The sequence below is a fragment of the Odontesthes bonariensis genome, chromosome 21 (assembly GCF_027942865.1).
Source record: "Odontesthes bonariensis isolate fOdoBon6 chromosome 21, fOdoBon6.hap1, whole genome shotgun sequence".
Classification (NCBI taxonomy): Eukaryota; Metazoa; Chordata; class Actinopteri; order Atheriniformes; family Atherinopsidae; genus Odontesthes; species Odontesthes bonariensis.
The window spans coordinates 5,436,395-5,454,003 of NC_134526.1; the positions used below are offsets into that span (position 1 = coordinate 5,436,395).

A 17,609-nucleotide genomic window follows, 5' to 3' on the forward strand; every position below is an offset into this window, starting at 1 on the left:
AAAACTCAATTTTATTACTTTGCTTTGAATTTCTTTTTTTTTTGTTGGTTTCTGTTTATTTTATTGCTTTTATTACATTAAAGCTCTTGCATTTCATTTAGCAATTTGAGCTACCTTATTTACTTTTCATCCTACAGAAAGTTGATCAGTTGCAGCCGTTTTAAATGTGTTTTTTAAATAAACGACTCGATTGTCCTCCATTATGTGGCACCACAGTACCGCAACAGAACCAAACACTGAAAATACGGCAGGACTTTCACTATTTAGTCTATTAAGATGGTTGTGCTTTTTTATCTCCTCCATCTTGACCTGATATTGACAGAAACAACTGGGTGCACATGCAAATTTCCACTGAGGATGCTGTGTTTAGACTCGATTGGTTCATGTGTTTATCTCTTGCACTACTTGATTACCGTTCAGTGTAATTTTAGTTTAGATAATTAACTTTTACAAAGTTATTATTACTTTTTACACTGGTGGATCAACTGAGTCATTACACCAGAGATTATTAAGAAGCTATACAGATCTTTACACGGACTCAGGACCCAACTCATTTAGATAAGAGGCTCTAATTTAACAATTGGATAAGCCTTAATGATGAAAAAATATTTTCAATCATTTTCGTAAAATTTTGTAATTTAATCCCAAACAGGAACATCATTTCCTTTTTATATATACCTTCACATCCCATTTACTCTCAACCTAAGGTCACAGGACCATAGCCCTAACCCTAAGCCCCCCCCCTTCTATGCCACAATTTGAAAAATTAATTTGAATAATTTTCTCCCAAAAACCGGGACCGGAGGGTGTGTTCCAACTATAGGGGGATCACACTCCTCAGCCTCCCTGGTAAGGTCTTTTCGGGGGTACTGGAGAGGAGGATCCGCCGGATAATCGAATCTCAGATTCAGGAGGTGCAGTGTGGTTTTCGTCCTGGCCGTGGAACAGTGGACCAGCTCTATACCCTCGGCAGGATCCTGGAGGGAGCATGGGAGTTCGCCCAACCGGTCTACATGTGTTTTGTGGACTTGGAGAAGGCGTTCGACTGTCTCCCTATGGGACTCCTGTGGGGGGTGCTCCGGGAGTATGGAGTGCCGGACTCCTTGATGTGGGCTGTTCGGTCTCTGTATGACCGGTGTCAGAGTTTGGTCCGCATTGCCGGCAGTAAGTCGGACATGTTTCCTGTGAGGGTTGGACTCAGGGCTGCCCTTTGTCACCGATTCTGTTCATAATTTTTATGGACAGAATTTCTAGGCGCTGCCAGGGCGTTGAGGGGTCCGTTTTGGCGACCTCAGAATCGGGTCTCTGCTTTTTGCGGATGATGTGGTTCTGTTAGCGTCGTCGGGCCGTGACCTTCAGCTCTCACTGGAGCGGTTCGCAGCCGAGTGTGAAGCGGCTGGGATGAGAATCAGCACCTCCAAATCTGAGACCATGGTCTTCGGCCGGAAAAGGGTGGAATGCTCTCTCCGGGTCTGGAATGAGATCCTTCCCCAAGTGGAGGAGTTCAAGTATCTCGGGGTCTTGTTCACGAGTGAGGGACGAATGGAGCAGGAGATTGACAGGCGGATCGGTGCGGCGTCTGCAGTGATGCGGGCTCTGCACCGGCCCGTCGTGGTGAAGAAGGAGCTGAGCCAGAAGGCGAAGCTCTCGATTTACCGGTCAATCTATGTTCCTACCCTCACCTATGGTCACGAGCTGTGGGTAGTGACCGAAAGAACGAGATCGCGAATACAAGTGGCCAAAATGAGTTTCCTCCGCAGGGTGTCTGGGCTCTCCCTTAGAGATAGGGTGAGAAGCTCGGTCATCCGGGAGGGGCTTGGAGTAGAACCGCTGCTCCTCCGCATCGAGAGGAGTCAGATGAGGTGGCTCGGGCATCTGGTTAGGATGCCTCCTGGGGCATCTGGTTAGGATGCCTCCTGGACGCCTCCCCGGTGAGGTTTTCCGGGCCCGTCCCACTGGGAGGAGGCCCCGAGGAAGACCCAGGACACGTTGGAGAGACTATGTTTCTCGGCTGGCCTGGGAACGCCTCGGGGTCCCCCCAGAAGAGCTGGAGGAAGTGGCCGGGGACAGGGACGTCTGGGTTTCTCTGCTCAAGCTGCTGCCCCCGCGACCCGATTCCCGGACCAGCGGAAGATAATGGTGGATGGATGGATGGAAACTTGTTTACCCTAAATTAGACCACCATACTTTTCAATTTTACACCTTCCCCTTCCACTTACCAAAAGCCTAAGATCACAGAACCAGAGCCCTAACCCTAAGTCCACCTTAGGGTTAGGGTGGACTTAGGGTTATATATATATGTCTATCACACCCACATTCAACACATCTCAAATGGCACAAAGTTTGAAAACTATGCCAGTACACGCAGCAATTACCAGCCAGATCACGAGTTGTAGCGTGCACCCGCCTTGGCTTCTATCCCAAACTCCATGGCAGCTAATAAGTTGCGTGGGAGGGGAGCCACTGAGTAAATACTCACAAACCTAACCTGTTTCAGAGCATGTTGCAGCCTCATCGTTACCATGGCAGAGGTGGGCAGAGCAGCCAAAAGTTGTACTCAAGTAAAAGTAAAAAGTATTCATCCAAATAATTACTTGAGTAAGAGTAAAAAAGTGCTCGGTGAAAAAACTACTCAAGTACTGAGTAACTGTTGAGTAACGTCTGATTTATTTGTTAACACAAGCATTCAATCAGACAGACAAAAAGACTAAATAATCATCTTTAGGCAAATTAGAGTTCATCCAACTGATAAAATAAATTAAAATGAAATAATCAATTACAAAATAGCTTAAATTAAAATAATCCAGGTAAATTCAGGTACTTCAATAAAAAATTAAAGAGACTTAGGAAATGTTTAAAACATATGTAACCCATATGTAACCTAAAAAACAAACATTCACCTATCCATGGGGAAAAAACGAGTTTAGGAAACTTAGCGCTACATGTTTCCTCAAGTTAGATGTTGAGTTTCTGCTGAAATGTGCGTTTGTTTTGGTTGACACAGAAGACACATAATGTAGCTGCTGTTTCTCACTCTTTGTAAGGTAAACATGCTTTCAGTATGAGGCCTCGTCTGCGTCTTCATTTCCCACCGTTGGTTCTGACATTTTTCATCTGTTTCTTTGTTTGTTTGCTACGACTGCTAATGCTAAAGCTAACCCGTCCCGCGAGATTGAGTATGGTCACGTGACCAGACTGCACGGCTACGTCTGATTGGTGAAACACAGTTACTGGTCTTTTCTCGTCGGGTTGAGAGTGTTTTTCTTCTTGTCATGGATCAAAGCCAGAATTCCTTTGCACTCCTGTTTACCTGCATTTCCATCACTAATCTTTAATTATCACTCACTTATTACGCATCCTTGTTGAAGTTCAACCTGCAGATCCAGTTTGGCTCCACATGAAACAATAAAGACGCCTCTAAAAAAATACCCTGGACCTTTACCTGCAGTCTGGGTTTGAGATGGTTTTCGTGGCCTTGAAGAATATCTGCGTTAAACTCTGCAAAGAGACTCAGCTAATCAGTCCAGTCCAGTTTAGTTTAGTTAAGTTCAGAGCTTTATTGCCCCTCCAGGGGAAATTTGATTTGCAGAGTACAGTGCAACCAAACTTGATTTGAACAATCCTAAACGAAGTAAGAGTATAAATATCAGAGGGTATAATAAAGTGTATAAAAGATAAAAGATGCCACAAGAACAGTGCATTTAAAGGGATAGTTTGCCTCTTTTGACATGAAGCTGTATGACATCCCATATTAGCAACATCATTTGTCCTTCCTCTGTTCGGTTTAGCTTGGAGGGGCGGAGCTTATGGCGTTTGTAAGCGAATTTAATCATGGCTAGGAAGGGACAAAACGGGCCGCCAAGACGGCTAGGAGATGACGGCAGGGCCTTTGCCCTTAGAATGGCATGGTTAGAGAACAGACTCGGGCATGGGCCCAGATGATAGAGGTTTGCATGGAAGTTAATGCCAGCTAGGAGGGATCGAATATAAGGGAGCTTGAAACGGCGCTGGTCAAAGCTATGCAGGAGAGCCTAAATAAAACTATTAAATGTACGTATATTATTAACAGGTCCTTTTTTTTTTTTTTTCTTCCGTCCTTTACAAAAGGGGAAAAATTCAAAGCAAAGGTTAGTAACCCTGCAACCACTGACATGGATGCAAAACACGAGTAGCTGAAAGACAAAAGTAGAGCCAGCAGATCAGCTGCTACACGGAAGCACCCATTTACTTATTCAAATATTAAGCAGCTCAGAGTGGCTAACAATCTTTTAAAAGCAACAATATTTCATTGATCCGGGACAAAAGTAGCTGTGTGAGGTGCGCCCAGACACAATGAGAGATGACTGCTGTCACACTGTCTTGGGAGCGGCTGATTGAGAATACGGTGGTGTCGGTGTAAAAACAACTAATAACAAAATCTATCATGCGGCACAATACTCTGCAAATTGCCCGCAGATCAGTGTGGCCTTGTGCAAAAGGCAGAAGAGTCACAACATTCGAGCAGCTACCAGCAATAAAGATTAAAGCCCTGTCTAAAGCAGATTAGGGCAGAGCAGAGCAGAGCAGGGCACGCAGAGCAGAACCGGACACAGCAGAGCAGAGCAGGACAGGGCACAGCAGAGCAGGGCAGAGCAGAGCAGAGCAGAGAAGAGCACAGCAGAGCAGAGCAGGGCAGAGCAGAGCAGAGCAGAGCAGAGCAGAGCAGAGCACAGCAGAGCACAGCAGAGCAGAGCAGAGCAGAGCAGAGCAGAGCAGAGCAGAGCCGGGCATGCAGAGTAGAACCGGGCACAGCAGAGCAGAGCAGAGCAGAGCAGAGCAGAGCAGAGCAGAGAAGAGCAGAGCCGGGCATGCAGAGCAGAACCGGGCACAGCAGAGCAGAGCAGAGCAGAGCAGAGCAGAGCAGAGCAGAGCAGAGCAGAGCAGAGCAGAGCAGCACACTGAGTTAGTTTTATTCATCTCTCTGCATTCGGTTGTTATTTTCTGTAGTTTTTCCTTCTTGCTTTCTGTTGTCATGTTGTTCCTTCTCGCGGCAGCTTCACGGTGGATGAACAAACCACACCTTTTAAAACCTACATTTCAGTGGAAAACCAGCTGACATCTTATCTCTGGTCTTCTCTCGTCGGGTTCAGAGTGTTTTTCTTCTTGTCGTGGATCAAAGCCAGAATTCCTTTGCACTCCTGTTTACCTGCATTTCCATCACTAATCTTTAATTATCACTCACTTAATACGCTTCCTTGTTGAAGTTCAACCTGCAGAGCCAGTTTGGCTCAACATGAAACAATAGAGACGCCTATAAAAAAATCCTCTGAACCTTTACCTGGAGCCTGGGTTTGAGATGGTTTTCGTGGCCTTGAAGAATATCTGCGTTAAACTCTGCAAAGAGACTCAGCTAATCAGTTCAGTTCAGTTCAGTTCAGTTCAGTTCAGTCCCTGATATAATAATTAATAATTATATTAATTATAATAATTATTGCCCCTCCAGGGGAAATTTGATTTGCAGAGTACAGCGCAACCAAACTTGATTTGAACAATCCTAAACGAAGTAAGAGTATAAATATCAGAGAGTATAATAAAGTGTATAAAAGATAAAAGATGCCACAAGAACAGTGCATTTAAAGGGACAGTTCGCCTCTTTTGACATGAAGCTGTATGACATCCCATATTAGCAACATCATTTGTCCTTCCTCTGTTCGGTTTAGCTTTAGTCCATAATGTCTTTCTGCATCTGGGTCCTCAGCTGTTTTTATAACCGTTGCTAGTTTGATTTATTCTGTGCTCCAAGTTCTTTGGGTTACACTTGGGTTCTAAAGGGTTCTAGAGAACACATCCCGGCTGAATAAAGCAGAGAAAATGCGTTTTAAAAAGACACAAATGTTCATAGGGAACAGAAATGCTGCAGAAAATGAGCAGCTTGAAAGGTGAAAGATGTTTGTTTTAGGGAGGAACCGGGAGGTGTTGGGCGTGTCATGGACAGGTGACTGTCGGAGCTGACGGAGGTGTGACTGCATCACATAAAAGGTATAAATGCTTGAGCTGGAGCTGATCTGAAGAAGTTATCTGACAGTTATGGCCTCACAGCTGCTCTACGTGGTGACGGTGCTGGCTCTCCTGAATCAAGGTAAGAATCTGCTCAGTGCACACCTGGATCGCTTTCAGCCAGAGTTCATGTTAATGAAGGAAAAGGTGTCACAACACAGAATAACGATCAGGAAAGAATGTAAAATAAAGCGTCACACTGAGCTGCTGCTGGAGCGTCCGACCGGTGTTCATGTTGTGGGTTTAAAAGTTTGTTTTCCTCTGATGTGATGGGACAAAGAGGAAAGACTGGTTCCTGCTCTGAGGTTGGATTCTGCTCAGACTCATCCTGAGGGCTGAAAGGTGTGAGTGTTAGTTTGAGTTGAGAGCAGAGGAGAACACCCACACTCAGGTGGGAAGTGGGAAACTTCTCAGAGATCTCAGTGGTCCTTTCAGGAGAAACCTGCTGTTCAGTCAGGAATCACAGCCTCTGTGGGGGGGTTCAGGACAACTTCATCTGTCTCAGAAGTTAAACACTTTATTTCAGGTTTGAACACATTTAAGGTAAACACTAGAAACTTGTGCATACCTTAAATATGTTAAAAACTTCCTGAAATAAAGTGTTTAACTTCTAAAAACACTTCATTTTTAACACAAATATAAATTCCTGATCTGAAGGACCTGTTCATGACATCTGAGCATTTATTTGTGATGTTTCCACATTTATAAATATAGATATCTATCTATAGATGGATATCTATGACTGTGGTGTATTAATAATGATCTGTTTACTGAATTAATAATGTACGCTGAGCTCCTGAGGTCACGTCCTCCCCGTGTATGCCTGCGTTCTCTCGATCACATTAGCTGCTTTCCTTCATGAATCAGACTGAAAATCCTTTTTATTTGTTTTAAAAGGCTCATTAACTTGTTTCAGTCTCAGCCGTTTCTTCCTGATTTTATAAAGATGTTCAATGTTTAAAAACCTCTCAGAGAAAATGAATAATAATTAATATTTTTAGTATTTTAATGATTAAGATCCACTTTATTGTCATGTATACATGCATACACACGAAATTTGTCCTCTGCTTTTAACCCATCCAGGTTGGCACCTGGTGACATGCACATGCACATGCACATGCACATGCACAGGGTCACACACTCAGAGACAGATGCCAACCTGGAGCGGTGGGCAGCCATGAAGCGCCCTGGGAGCATGGGGGATACGGTGCCTTGCTCAAGGGTACCTCAGCCGTGACAAGGAGGTGGACTGACACCCCTCCAGCTATCAGTTCCACCAATCTTTTTTTTTTTGAGTGGCGAGAGTGGGAATCGAACCGCCAACCTTCCGGTTATTGGACTCTAGCCACTGAGCCACGGCCGCCCATGCCATATGGGTTAGTTCATTTCCCCCTTAAAATGTGATTGGAAGACATTTCCATTGGTCACAAATCAATACCAAGACTTTTAAACTCATTTCTTCTATTTGTACAATTTTATAGTTAATATGTAATAAAGACATGCAGGAATCTGTCTGCACAGCAGGGGGCGCTGATGGATTATTTCAAGGAATATTACGTTAAAAAAACACTGAAAATTAATTAATTTAATTTAATTTTTAGATCTTATGGCCAACTTTTAACGTTTGAATTGAGTTTGCAGAAGATTCTGTGTAATAACAGGAACATTTTGATATTTTAAACTTTTATCCAACGCATTCAGCAAACTTTATTTCACTCAGCGTGTTATTATCACAGGTCTTCCTCAGCAGAAAGTAGTTTTCAGAGAAAATAGAGATTCCTTTATTCTCATTGCAAGTAAACACAAAGAAGTTCTTAGCACTAAGTAGAGCTCTTTATGAAGATGATAAAAGGAAACTGCATTCATTAAATCAAATTAAATTTATTTGTAGCACATTTCATGTCCAAAACAGTTCAAAGTGCTTTACACAAAATAAAAGCATTGCAGCAGGGAGTGGAAGAAGCATTAAAAATACATGAAAGAATATAAAGAGAAACAAATAAAATAATTTCAATGAATTTAAAAACGAGCAGCAGTCCAGATAAGTTCTAAGATATCGTGCAGATTTCATGCATAGACACATGAGAAAAGAAATGTTTTTAACCTGGATTTAAAAATGTCTCCATTTGGTAAAAGTTTCATCTCCACTCTGAAAGCGCAGCAGAGGATGTCCTCATGTATCAGGAAACCTTTGACACTGAACAGAGGGATAACAGTGGAGAAGCCCCACTCTGTTAACACCAGTTTTGAACCTTTACAGCGAACCAATCCTTTTTGTTTGACTTGTTTGCTTTTATCTTTCAGAGTCACAGTCACAGTTGAGTGGTAAGTCAAAGCTTCTGTACATAAAGCAACATTTACAGATTTAGACTCTTTTTATTCTTCCTGCTCAGAGCAGACGGATGATTTAATGTGTGTGTTTCCTCAGATTGTGGCCAGCCACGACTCAACAGCAGGATTGTTGGAGGACAGGCTGCTGCTGAAGGCAGCTGGCCCTGGCAGGTCAGTCTGCATACCTCCGGTCACTTCTGTGGAGGATCCCTCATCAACAATCAGTGGGTGCTGAGTGCTGCTCACTGCTTCTCAAGGTGAGCAACACGGGTAGAGCTCATAGAGCTTCAGAGTTTATCAGTTTCTGATAAATCTGGTGTGATGTTCTTCAGGTATCCAGTAGCAACAGAGACACAAGTGATTTATTCTAAATCATCCAAGTCAGGGAGCGAGTTAGGAATAAAACACCCCTCTGAAAAAAAGCTCAAGTCCTCAATGTTTCTCATTATTATATCATATTATATATAATATTATATCATTTTATCTCATAAACCCCAAACAGGAGAGTGTCTTTGTTGTCATTTTGCTTGTTTTACTGGCTGTTGAATCTGTTTTTGGTTGTTTTGTGTCTCTTTTGGAAAAACTGGAACATTCTTCATAAAATTATGGAACTATGAGTTGTGTTAAACCAAATCTCAACATTTAAGCTAGTCATGCCCTCCTGACAAATAATTAAGGAACTAATATCTTTTAGTTTCCCCTGAAACTCTTTGGAGAACTACTAGAAGCCCCCCGTCCCACTTTGAAAACCTTAAATATTTCAAATAATTTAAGAAATAAATGATTATGTTGTGCAAAGGACAGTTTCATCAACCTTTAAAATGTCACTTCTTCTGGTCTCAGTAACAACCCATCAGGCCTGACTGTGTTTCTGGGTCGTCAGAGTCAGGAGGGATCCAACCCTAATGAGGTGTCTCGGACAGTGTCACAGATCATCCGTCATCCTGACTACGTCATAGACACTAGCGACAACGACATCGCCCTCTTGAGGCTGTCTTCACCAGTGACTTTTACCAACTTCATTGCACCTGTGTGTCTGGCAGCCTCAAATAGCACCTTCTTCAGCGGCGTTGACACCTGGGTCACCGGATGGGGCACCATTGGAAGTGAAGGTGGGTCAAAGAATGGAATAAACTAGAAAATTTCTGAAGAAACTTTGATGGGTGCGAAGCTACTGCCCGCCCAGAGACAGAGGCTGTAGTTCAGTGTTTCCTGTCACATATAAACTTTGAATCATGTCAGTATGGCTGAGTTATGAGGCCTCCAAAATAGGCCAGTTTTTGATTTTCAATACATTTTCCCATTGACAATTTTCCCACTTTTTCCCATTTTGCCGGAATTGCTTTCCACTAATGAGACTCAAAAGTCATAGCACACTATTCCCGATCGTTGCGTACACAGCGGTGTGCTTTTTATGTCGCTCGGACCATTGGTGCAGTACTAGTAGCGCGCCGAAATTCATGACGGAAACGGGAGAAAAATAAGAGTTTGGCACAAGATTAGTAGGTGTGTCTAATGGCTTCGGCACTGGCACCCATAAATACAGATATAGGGGCTGCCTGATAAAGAGCATGTCATGGTATTGGGATGTATAAGATAGGATGTTTTAACACCTTTTTGTTCAGTCTGTTTTTATGGGTGAAGACTTAAAAAGTGACATACATGCGTTGTTATTGTAAGGTTTCTAAATGTTGGAGAGGCCTCAGAGAAGGCATTGATGGAAGAAACTGAGGTCCCAGAAAGCAATGAATGTTTGAAAGTTGTCCCACATCTTCAGTCTTCTTATGGCCCATAAATGGCCTTGACTGACATTTACATCACATTCATTTCAGACATGCTTTAACCTAAAGTGAGGAACACAATGTAGACTTAGGTATCTTGCCCACATTGAATTCAATTGGACCAGAACCCATCAGTTTGAATAATGACTCGTCTTCCTCCAGAACTACAGCTGCCCAGCTAACGAATGGCATAGACTCAAGATGAGTGTTGCTGCCAAAACTTAGGCACATTTTATTCAGACAGAGCCCAAAACTGCAGTTTATTTGGCCTTAAAGGCATGACTGGCTACCGAATACCTACTTTTGTTAATGTCTATTCATATCTTTAATTTTATCCTATCTGTATATTTTGTACAATTCCCTGTAATATCTGCATAGTTTTACTTTTTCTTTTCTTTTCCATCAATGAAATGAATGACAATAAAAGTAAATCTTATATACAAGTGCCCAAATGCTCTCTGGGGCGCTGATTGCTTTGACAAGTCAGTACAAAACCCAAAACTTCCTAAACTTCTTGGATTCTTCATGGTCACATGTTGTTTATTTAACTGTATTTGCGTCTGTCCCCTTAGTGCCCCTTCCTTCTCCACAAAACCTGATGGAGGTGGAGGTGCCGATTGTGGGAAACAGAGGGTGTAAGTGTAACTATGGAGTGAACGCAATCACAGACAACATGGTGTGTGCCGGATTATCTGAGGGAGGGAAAGACTCCTGCCAGGTAATAATTTTCATCAGATTTTTATTAGGGATGCACCGATCTGATATTTGGAGCCGATATCAGAGAAAATTCTAGATCGGGTATCAGTGACAATGGGCCGATCCATATCGGCCATTTATTTTTCCCCTTGACCTGTCCAGCATTGGCATTCATGCAAGGGCCTTCTGCCCCCTCTAGTGGTGAAAAAAGTTGTTAAGTTGGGACTCAGAGAAGCTATTGTTTTGTTCAAATGCTTTTGTAATGGATGTCTAATTTCCATTTACACAAAACTATATAAAGAGCTGATTGCTATTTATTTTGAAAGTCTACCAACCAAACTAGTGAAGCTATTGTTTTTTTTTCTCAATTTCAGCTCCTTTGTTATTTAATATTTTGTTTTACATTGGATTTTGAATCCCTAACTGAACTGAACCAGTTCCACTTGTTATATTTTTATGATTAAGACTGTTTTACTGGTGCACAATTATTAAATAAATAAGTAATTCAGTACATTTATATGTCTATTTGTTTTAAAAAAAAACAGGAAAGAAATGTTTAAGTCAAGTCTGATGTTGCCTTGCACAAAAGAATGATCCCAGTCTTTTCCACGCAACGAATCTTACCGTTTGTGGTTTGTTACCATAATTCCGCGCTGTTTTTTTGTATTGGATCGGTATCGGCTGATACTAAACCTCAGATATCGGTATCAGAGGTGAAAAAAGCGGATCAGTGCATCCCTAATTTTTACCTCTTGCAAAGATTCCTTCTCCTCACTTGCTCTAACCAAAATGTTTCTGGTCTTGAAGGGAGACTCAGGAGGTCCGCTGGTAAGTAAGCAGGGCGGTCGGTGGATTCAGGCGGGCATTGTCAGCTTTGGAAGAGGATGTGCTCTGCCTGATTTTCCAGGAGTTTATGCTCGAGTGTCCCGGTATGAGACATGGATCAACAGCCAGATAACAAGCAACCAGCCGGGTTTTATCAGCTTCACATCCACTGGGACTGACAGTGACCTCAGCGTCTCGTGCACAGGCCTCCCGGCAATTACCACTACAACCACTACCACAACAACCACCACACCAAACACTGCAACAACAATGCCTACAACAACCACCACACCAACCACTGCAACAACAATGCCTACAACAACCACCACACCAACCACCGCAACAACAACCACTACAACAACCACCACACCAACCACTGCAACAACAACCACTACAACAAGTCCCCCTCAAAGCACCACACCCAAGCGTAAGTACCTGTCATGCTCTGACTTTCTGACAAATTCATTTTCAGTGTTATTAAACCGTTATTATTAACCTGTATCTGTTAAAAACGCAGCTTAACAGCTTTTTTAAATTGTGCAGTACTTAGACAAAAAATAGAACCGAAAATGTTTTCTCTCCAGCGGTGGTCTGTGGACAAGCTCCACTGAATTCCCGTATTTTGGGGGGAAGCTCGGTGGCGAGGGCCGGCGAGTGGCCGTGGATGGCGAGCCTGCAGAAGAACGGACGACATGTGTGCGGTGGGACGCTGGTGGCTGTGGACTCGGTGATGAGCAATGCAAACTGCTTCTCAGAGTGAGTAGATGACATTAGATATTTAGTTAGTTTGAATGATGAAATTACAAGTTAGAACATCAAAGTTATTACAGCTGATCCTCATGATCACCACACACCATGAATGCAAATTAAGGAAAGCTACATCCTAAAAAGCAAAAAAAGGTCCAACTTCTTTTTTAAAGGGATACTTCGCCTCTTTTGACATGAAGCTGTATGACATCCCATATCAGCAACATCATTTATGAACATCTTCTTACCCCCTGCTGCGTCCTGTGAGCAGAGTTCCAGCCTCGTTTTGGCGTTGATGAAAGTAGTCCAGCTAGTTGGCTGGGGTTTAAAAAATAAAGCGTTTTGCTTCTCAAAACAATATGCGTTCAACAGAGTAATACATTTGCATCACAAAATCGTTCTCCAGGAAAAAGTCAGACCTCATAATCGCTTGGACCTATTTTCTCTCCCTTCGTATCACTGCCTGCTGTGCAGACCGAGCAGCAAACACCGTAACAGGCGCGGCTGTCGGCAGGCGGCAGGAGGCAGTGATACGTTTTCGGTTATTATTTGTCTTAATTTAGTTTGTCTTCCCACCCACAGCTCCCCGGTGGCGTCTGAGTGGACGGTCGTGTTGGGTCGATTGAAGCAGAACGGATCAAACCCCTTTGAGGTGTCACTAAGTGTAACAAACATCACTCTGAGCAACCTGACGGGGTCCAACGTCGCCGTGCTGCAGCTGTCAGCCCGACCAACCCTGACCGTATACATCCAGCCTATCTGCCTGGACACCGGGCGGAGCTTCCCTGTGGGCTCGACTTGCTGGATAGCCGGCTGGAGTTCTGGGCGAGGAAGAGGTGAGTCAACAGCACAAATACTGACACAGTAAATCTAAACTGTTACAGATTAAACCTTATGGGGTTTTTTTTGTTTTAAACTTTAGAAGAGCAAGTTCTGCAGGAGTTCCAGACCACGATACAAAACTGTGGGAATGCATCAACAGCCGACAGCATTTGTACAGGACAGTTTACACTGGAGCAGGTACATTAAGGGATTATTACAGATAGTGATCACCAACCATTTCTTGATATGTTGTTCATAAATGTGTTTCTTCAGACTCCTGCACAAATCTGACAACCCAGAAAAATCCCATGATTTATGTTGTTGGGGGCGATTTGCTTTCAGTAGGGTCTCACATGGCAAATCAATCCTGGATGAGAGACCAGATGTGCAAACCCAATAACAAACAAGGAAGAAATACAAATAGCTTGAGAAAGGGATACCGCTGCCTACCCTGGAGCCAGACATAGGTTGGACAACAAGACAACAAAAGGTTGGACCTTTATCAATCAAGCCCATCTGGGCTTAACCTAGAAGAGGATTGAGCGACCACCTAACCACCCGATTGTGGATCAGATTTAATTCTTAAGGCAGGTCTGATCCCTGTGACTCTATACTGCCTTGAGGGACATAAAATATCACTTCGGGAAAGAGCCGGAGTTTGTGCGAAAGACTGAAAAACACTGACAAGATATAGAGAGTTGTTCCCTTTCTTAAGAAAGGGGGACCAGAAGGTGCTTTTTAACTACAATGAGATCACTCTACTCAGCTTGGTTGGTAAAGTCAGTGCCTATGCACTGGAGAGCAGTTTGGCTGATAGTTCACCGCTGTGACCATTGTGGTTTTGATACAGGGTATGGGGTTCTGGACCATCTCCATACCTTCTCAAGGATTCTGGAAGGTGCACAAGAGTCGCCCATGTTCCTTTTGGGGTTGGAAAAAGAATATGAATATGGTATTTGGGGTATCCTTTTGGAGCTAATTTGGGAATTTGGGAATATGGCATGCTGGCCATGTTGGCCATTTTGTTCATATGCACCAGAGAGAAATGCTTAGGTTTAATGGTGGGAGCCAAAGAGCAGAAACTGTCCAGGTCAGTGGGCTCAGGTTGGTATATCTATTATTTGGGTTCATTCAGCCGTGACCTTCAACACCCATTGGGGTGGTTTATTGCAAAGTGTGAAGAGGCTGAGATGAAAATGAAGAACTCAAAGTGTGAGGCAATAGTTTCAGCCCAGCAAAGGTGGATTTATTCAGTCAATCAATTAAGCTTTATTATGGACTCGAGGTCAGAGACCCAAGATCAAGACATAGACCAAGAAACTAAACCCATCCATCCATCAATCCGTTATCTTCTGCTTATCCGGGGTCGGGTCATGGAGTCCTTTGGGAAACCCAGACATCCCTCTCCCCAGTGATACTCTCCAGCTCTTCCTGGGAGATCCTGAGGTGTTCTGGTTCTGCCCCGGGATCTCCTTTCAGTTGAACATGTCCGAAAACGGCAGATGAATCACTTCAGCTGACTACTTTTGATGTGGATGAGCAGTGGCTATACTCTGAGCTCCTTCAAACTCCTCGCCCTATCTCTAAAACTGAGCCCAGCTGCCATCCTAAAGGTGCTTTGGTCACATTCTGGTACAAATCGAGTTTGTTTACATTGTATGTTGGGACACCAACAGGGTTACCTCTTGTCTCCAATCTTGTTTGTGACTTTCACGGAAAGGATTTCGAGGCGTACTCTGGGAGGGGAGGACGTCTGGTTTGGGAACCTCAGAGTTACATCTCTGCCTTTTTGCAGATGATGCATTTCTGTTGGCTTCTTCAAGCCATGACCTTCAGCGCACAGCCAGGAAAAGGTGAAGTGTGCCCTACGGATCAGTGATGGGTCCCTGCCTGCCTCAATCGGCGCTGCTCTGATCTGTTGTTATGAAGACGGAGCTGAGCTGGAAGGCAAAGTTTTCAATATACTGATCCGTCTTCATTCCAACCCTTACCTGTGGTCAAGGGAAAAATCTCAGAGCTTGGCATAAAACTTCACATGAAACTACACAAGAAAATAGTCTTTATGCATCATATGTTGCAAGCGATTCGACAAACTGATTTCCCTTCTGTTTGTTCAGGGTGACTCTGGAGGTCCGCTCATGTGTAAGAGCGATGGTTCTTGGTTCCAGCCGGCCGTGTTATCGTTTGCAGGCTCGTCTAACAGGAGGAAACGAGACACAGTGATGGTCTTCGAAAAACTGACCCGCTTCCAGACCTTCCTGACTCGGTCACTGGGAACATTCCTGTCTCCGACCTCCAACACCAGCACCACCGTTACCACGGCCACCACGGCCACCACGGCCTCCACCACCTTGACCACCGTGACGACGACCAGCGGGAGCAGCCCTGTTCACTCCTCCATCCTCCTCAGCCTCCATCTCCTCGTCTTATCCTTGTGTCTCCAACTCTTCTCATAGAGGAGTCCAGTTTAATCTAATTTACATGATGTGTCAGGCACAAATGAATGTAAAAATATACTTAAATTTGCCACTTTATCGGCATAAACCCAACTGACTCACAGAGCACGAGGAATCAGCCACTCAGGGCTCCAGCTGTATATGTGCCAATAATCTTCTGGGCCTCTGTTGAAGCCTGGTTATCGATGCATATAAATGATGATGGGGTCATCCACAAGATCCTTTGATTTCTCTGCTTATTTTAGTGTTTTATTTTTCTATTCTGACCGTATCCTCCAGCCAGCTTCATCACTGTATCTGTAATGTGGTCAGCACTTTATTTTAGGGGTGTGAAAATGAAGAATTCTTAAAGCTGCACTTGAACGCATCACTTTGGCATTCCAACATTTTATAGTATGTTTACCAAATCTGTACTGGGCTGAAATATGTTTAAAATATGTCATTTTTGTCAAATGAAGACTATTTAACATCCATTTTAAGAAGAACGATTTGATAAACAAAGCGTTACTTTGCAGTCAGTGGATTTGGAGCATCGTATTTTAGATGTTTCAGGAATGTGGTGTGAATGTTTGAAGTATATTTTGAAGTATATTTTCTATCTGAAATTCATAGCACTTAATGTTCATCGTCAGTATTTGCACTGAAAATGATAATGATCAATCTGCACCATAATCAGCAGTAATAAAAGTATCTAATCTTTTATTAAACCAAGGAGTCTTCCAAGGGGAACATTGATATTGTGTAGTTGTCTTCTTGCTGTATTGACCTTCCTGACCAACATTTTCTGTTGTGCTGTAATGGTGCAGCGATGATTAGATGTTGTTTACATTAATACCTATGAAATATAACTGTGTCCAATGTTAAATGAATAACTTCCACTTGTGCTGTTGCGCAGGGCTTTGAGAGTCACTTCTTCTTCCTGACGTGCTGACGTTTCCGCAGTAAGACGTATTCTGACATCACTTCCTGTTACCACATTTGTTTTCTGTTGGACTCTTCTTGGATTCCTAAATCTCACTATTTTCATTCTTATAATGACACATTTCACATTGTAAACTCCATCACAGACTTCTTGTTCTGTTCTCGGACACATTTCTAGAGATCTCTGGTGTTCGACAGGTTTTCACTTTTTGTCCAGAGTTCACTAGCTTCACATGGCCACCAGCTCTCTCTCTCTCTCTCTCTATCCATATCCTGTTTTCACTGTTTCGTGTGTCAGCTGTTTAGTTACTGCACTGCCTCCTATAGCGATAATGGTAAATGTAACAAATGTAGTCTGTCTTTGTTTTAGCCCACAGAGCACCGAGGGTAAACATTCTATTCATGGTGATAGGAAAAGGATTGAACGAAGCTTGTGGGGTCACATGGCATTGAAAGGATCAGATTATTGGCTAAATGACAATAAGACTGAGTTATAAGGGTAATTCTCCTTGGATATATGGCGGTGAATGAATGGGATCAGAGGCACAAAGCGTGTCATACCCCGGTGTGATAGGTGGCGCTGTACCCATTCCAGCTGTTGCTAATGGAGCCACTTCCTGTTGACCTCTTCACCACCAACAACAACAACAAACTCAGGCATTGGAGAAAGATGGAGAACGCAGAGCCAGATGAAGCTACGTCCCTCTACATTTGGTCTGTGATGAGCTGCTTGTTGCACAAACTCGATGCCCAACGGAGCATTCTCCATCGCGTTGTTTGTTTCTTTCTGACGGCGACAACAACAGGAATATCGTCTCCTTTGACTTCCGGGTCACGACCCCGGGAAAACATCTGGAGCATGCGCAGAACGCAAAGTCTGATTCACCACGTGCTTCAGCGTCTATAAGCAGGTTTAGAGTGACTTTCAACCCGGTTATCTCGGGGTCGGAATCCCATCCGATCCAGTTCTTAGTCAGATTAAGGTGTCTACATG

General features: G+C 43.4%; 1 protein-coding gene and 1 long non-coding RNA gene across 2 annotated transcripts; both read left to right on the forward strand.

Moving 5' to 3' along the window:
* Window positions 1-6,032: 6,032 nt before the first annotated feature.
* Window positions 6,033-13,242, forward strand: LOC142371866 (serine protease 33-like; the record flags this gene model as incomplete). Its single annotated transcript, XM_075454608.1, has 8 exons — window positions 6,033-6,118; window positions 8,341-8,361; window positions 8,465-8,624; window positions 9,211-9,479; window positions 10,721-10,866; window positions 11,652-12,096; window positions 12,254-12,425; window positions 12,999-13,242. Coding segments are annotated over exons 1-8 (1,509 nt in total), but the record flags the coding sequence as incomplete, so codon positions are not given.
* A 3-nt stretch (window positions 13,243-13,245) lies between these two features.
* LOC142372032 (uncharacterized) lies at window positions 13,246-15,448 on the forward strand. Its single transcript, XR_012768175.1, has 2 exons — window positions 13,246-13,436; window positions 15,356-15,448. It is a non-coding gene; the product is annotated as an uncharacterized LOC142372032 (long non-coding RNA).
* Window positions 15,449-17,609: the final 2,161 nt, after the last annotated feature.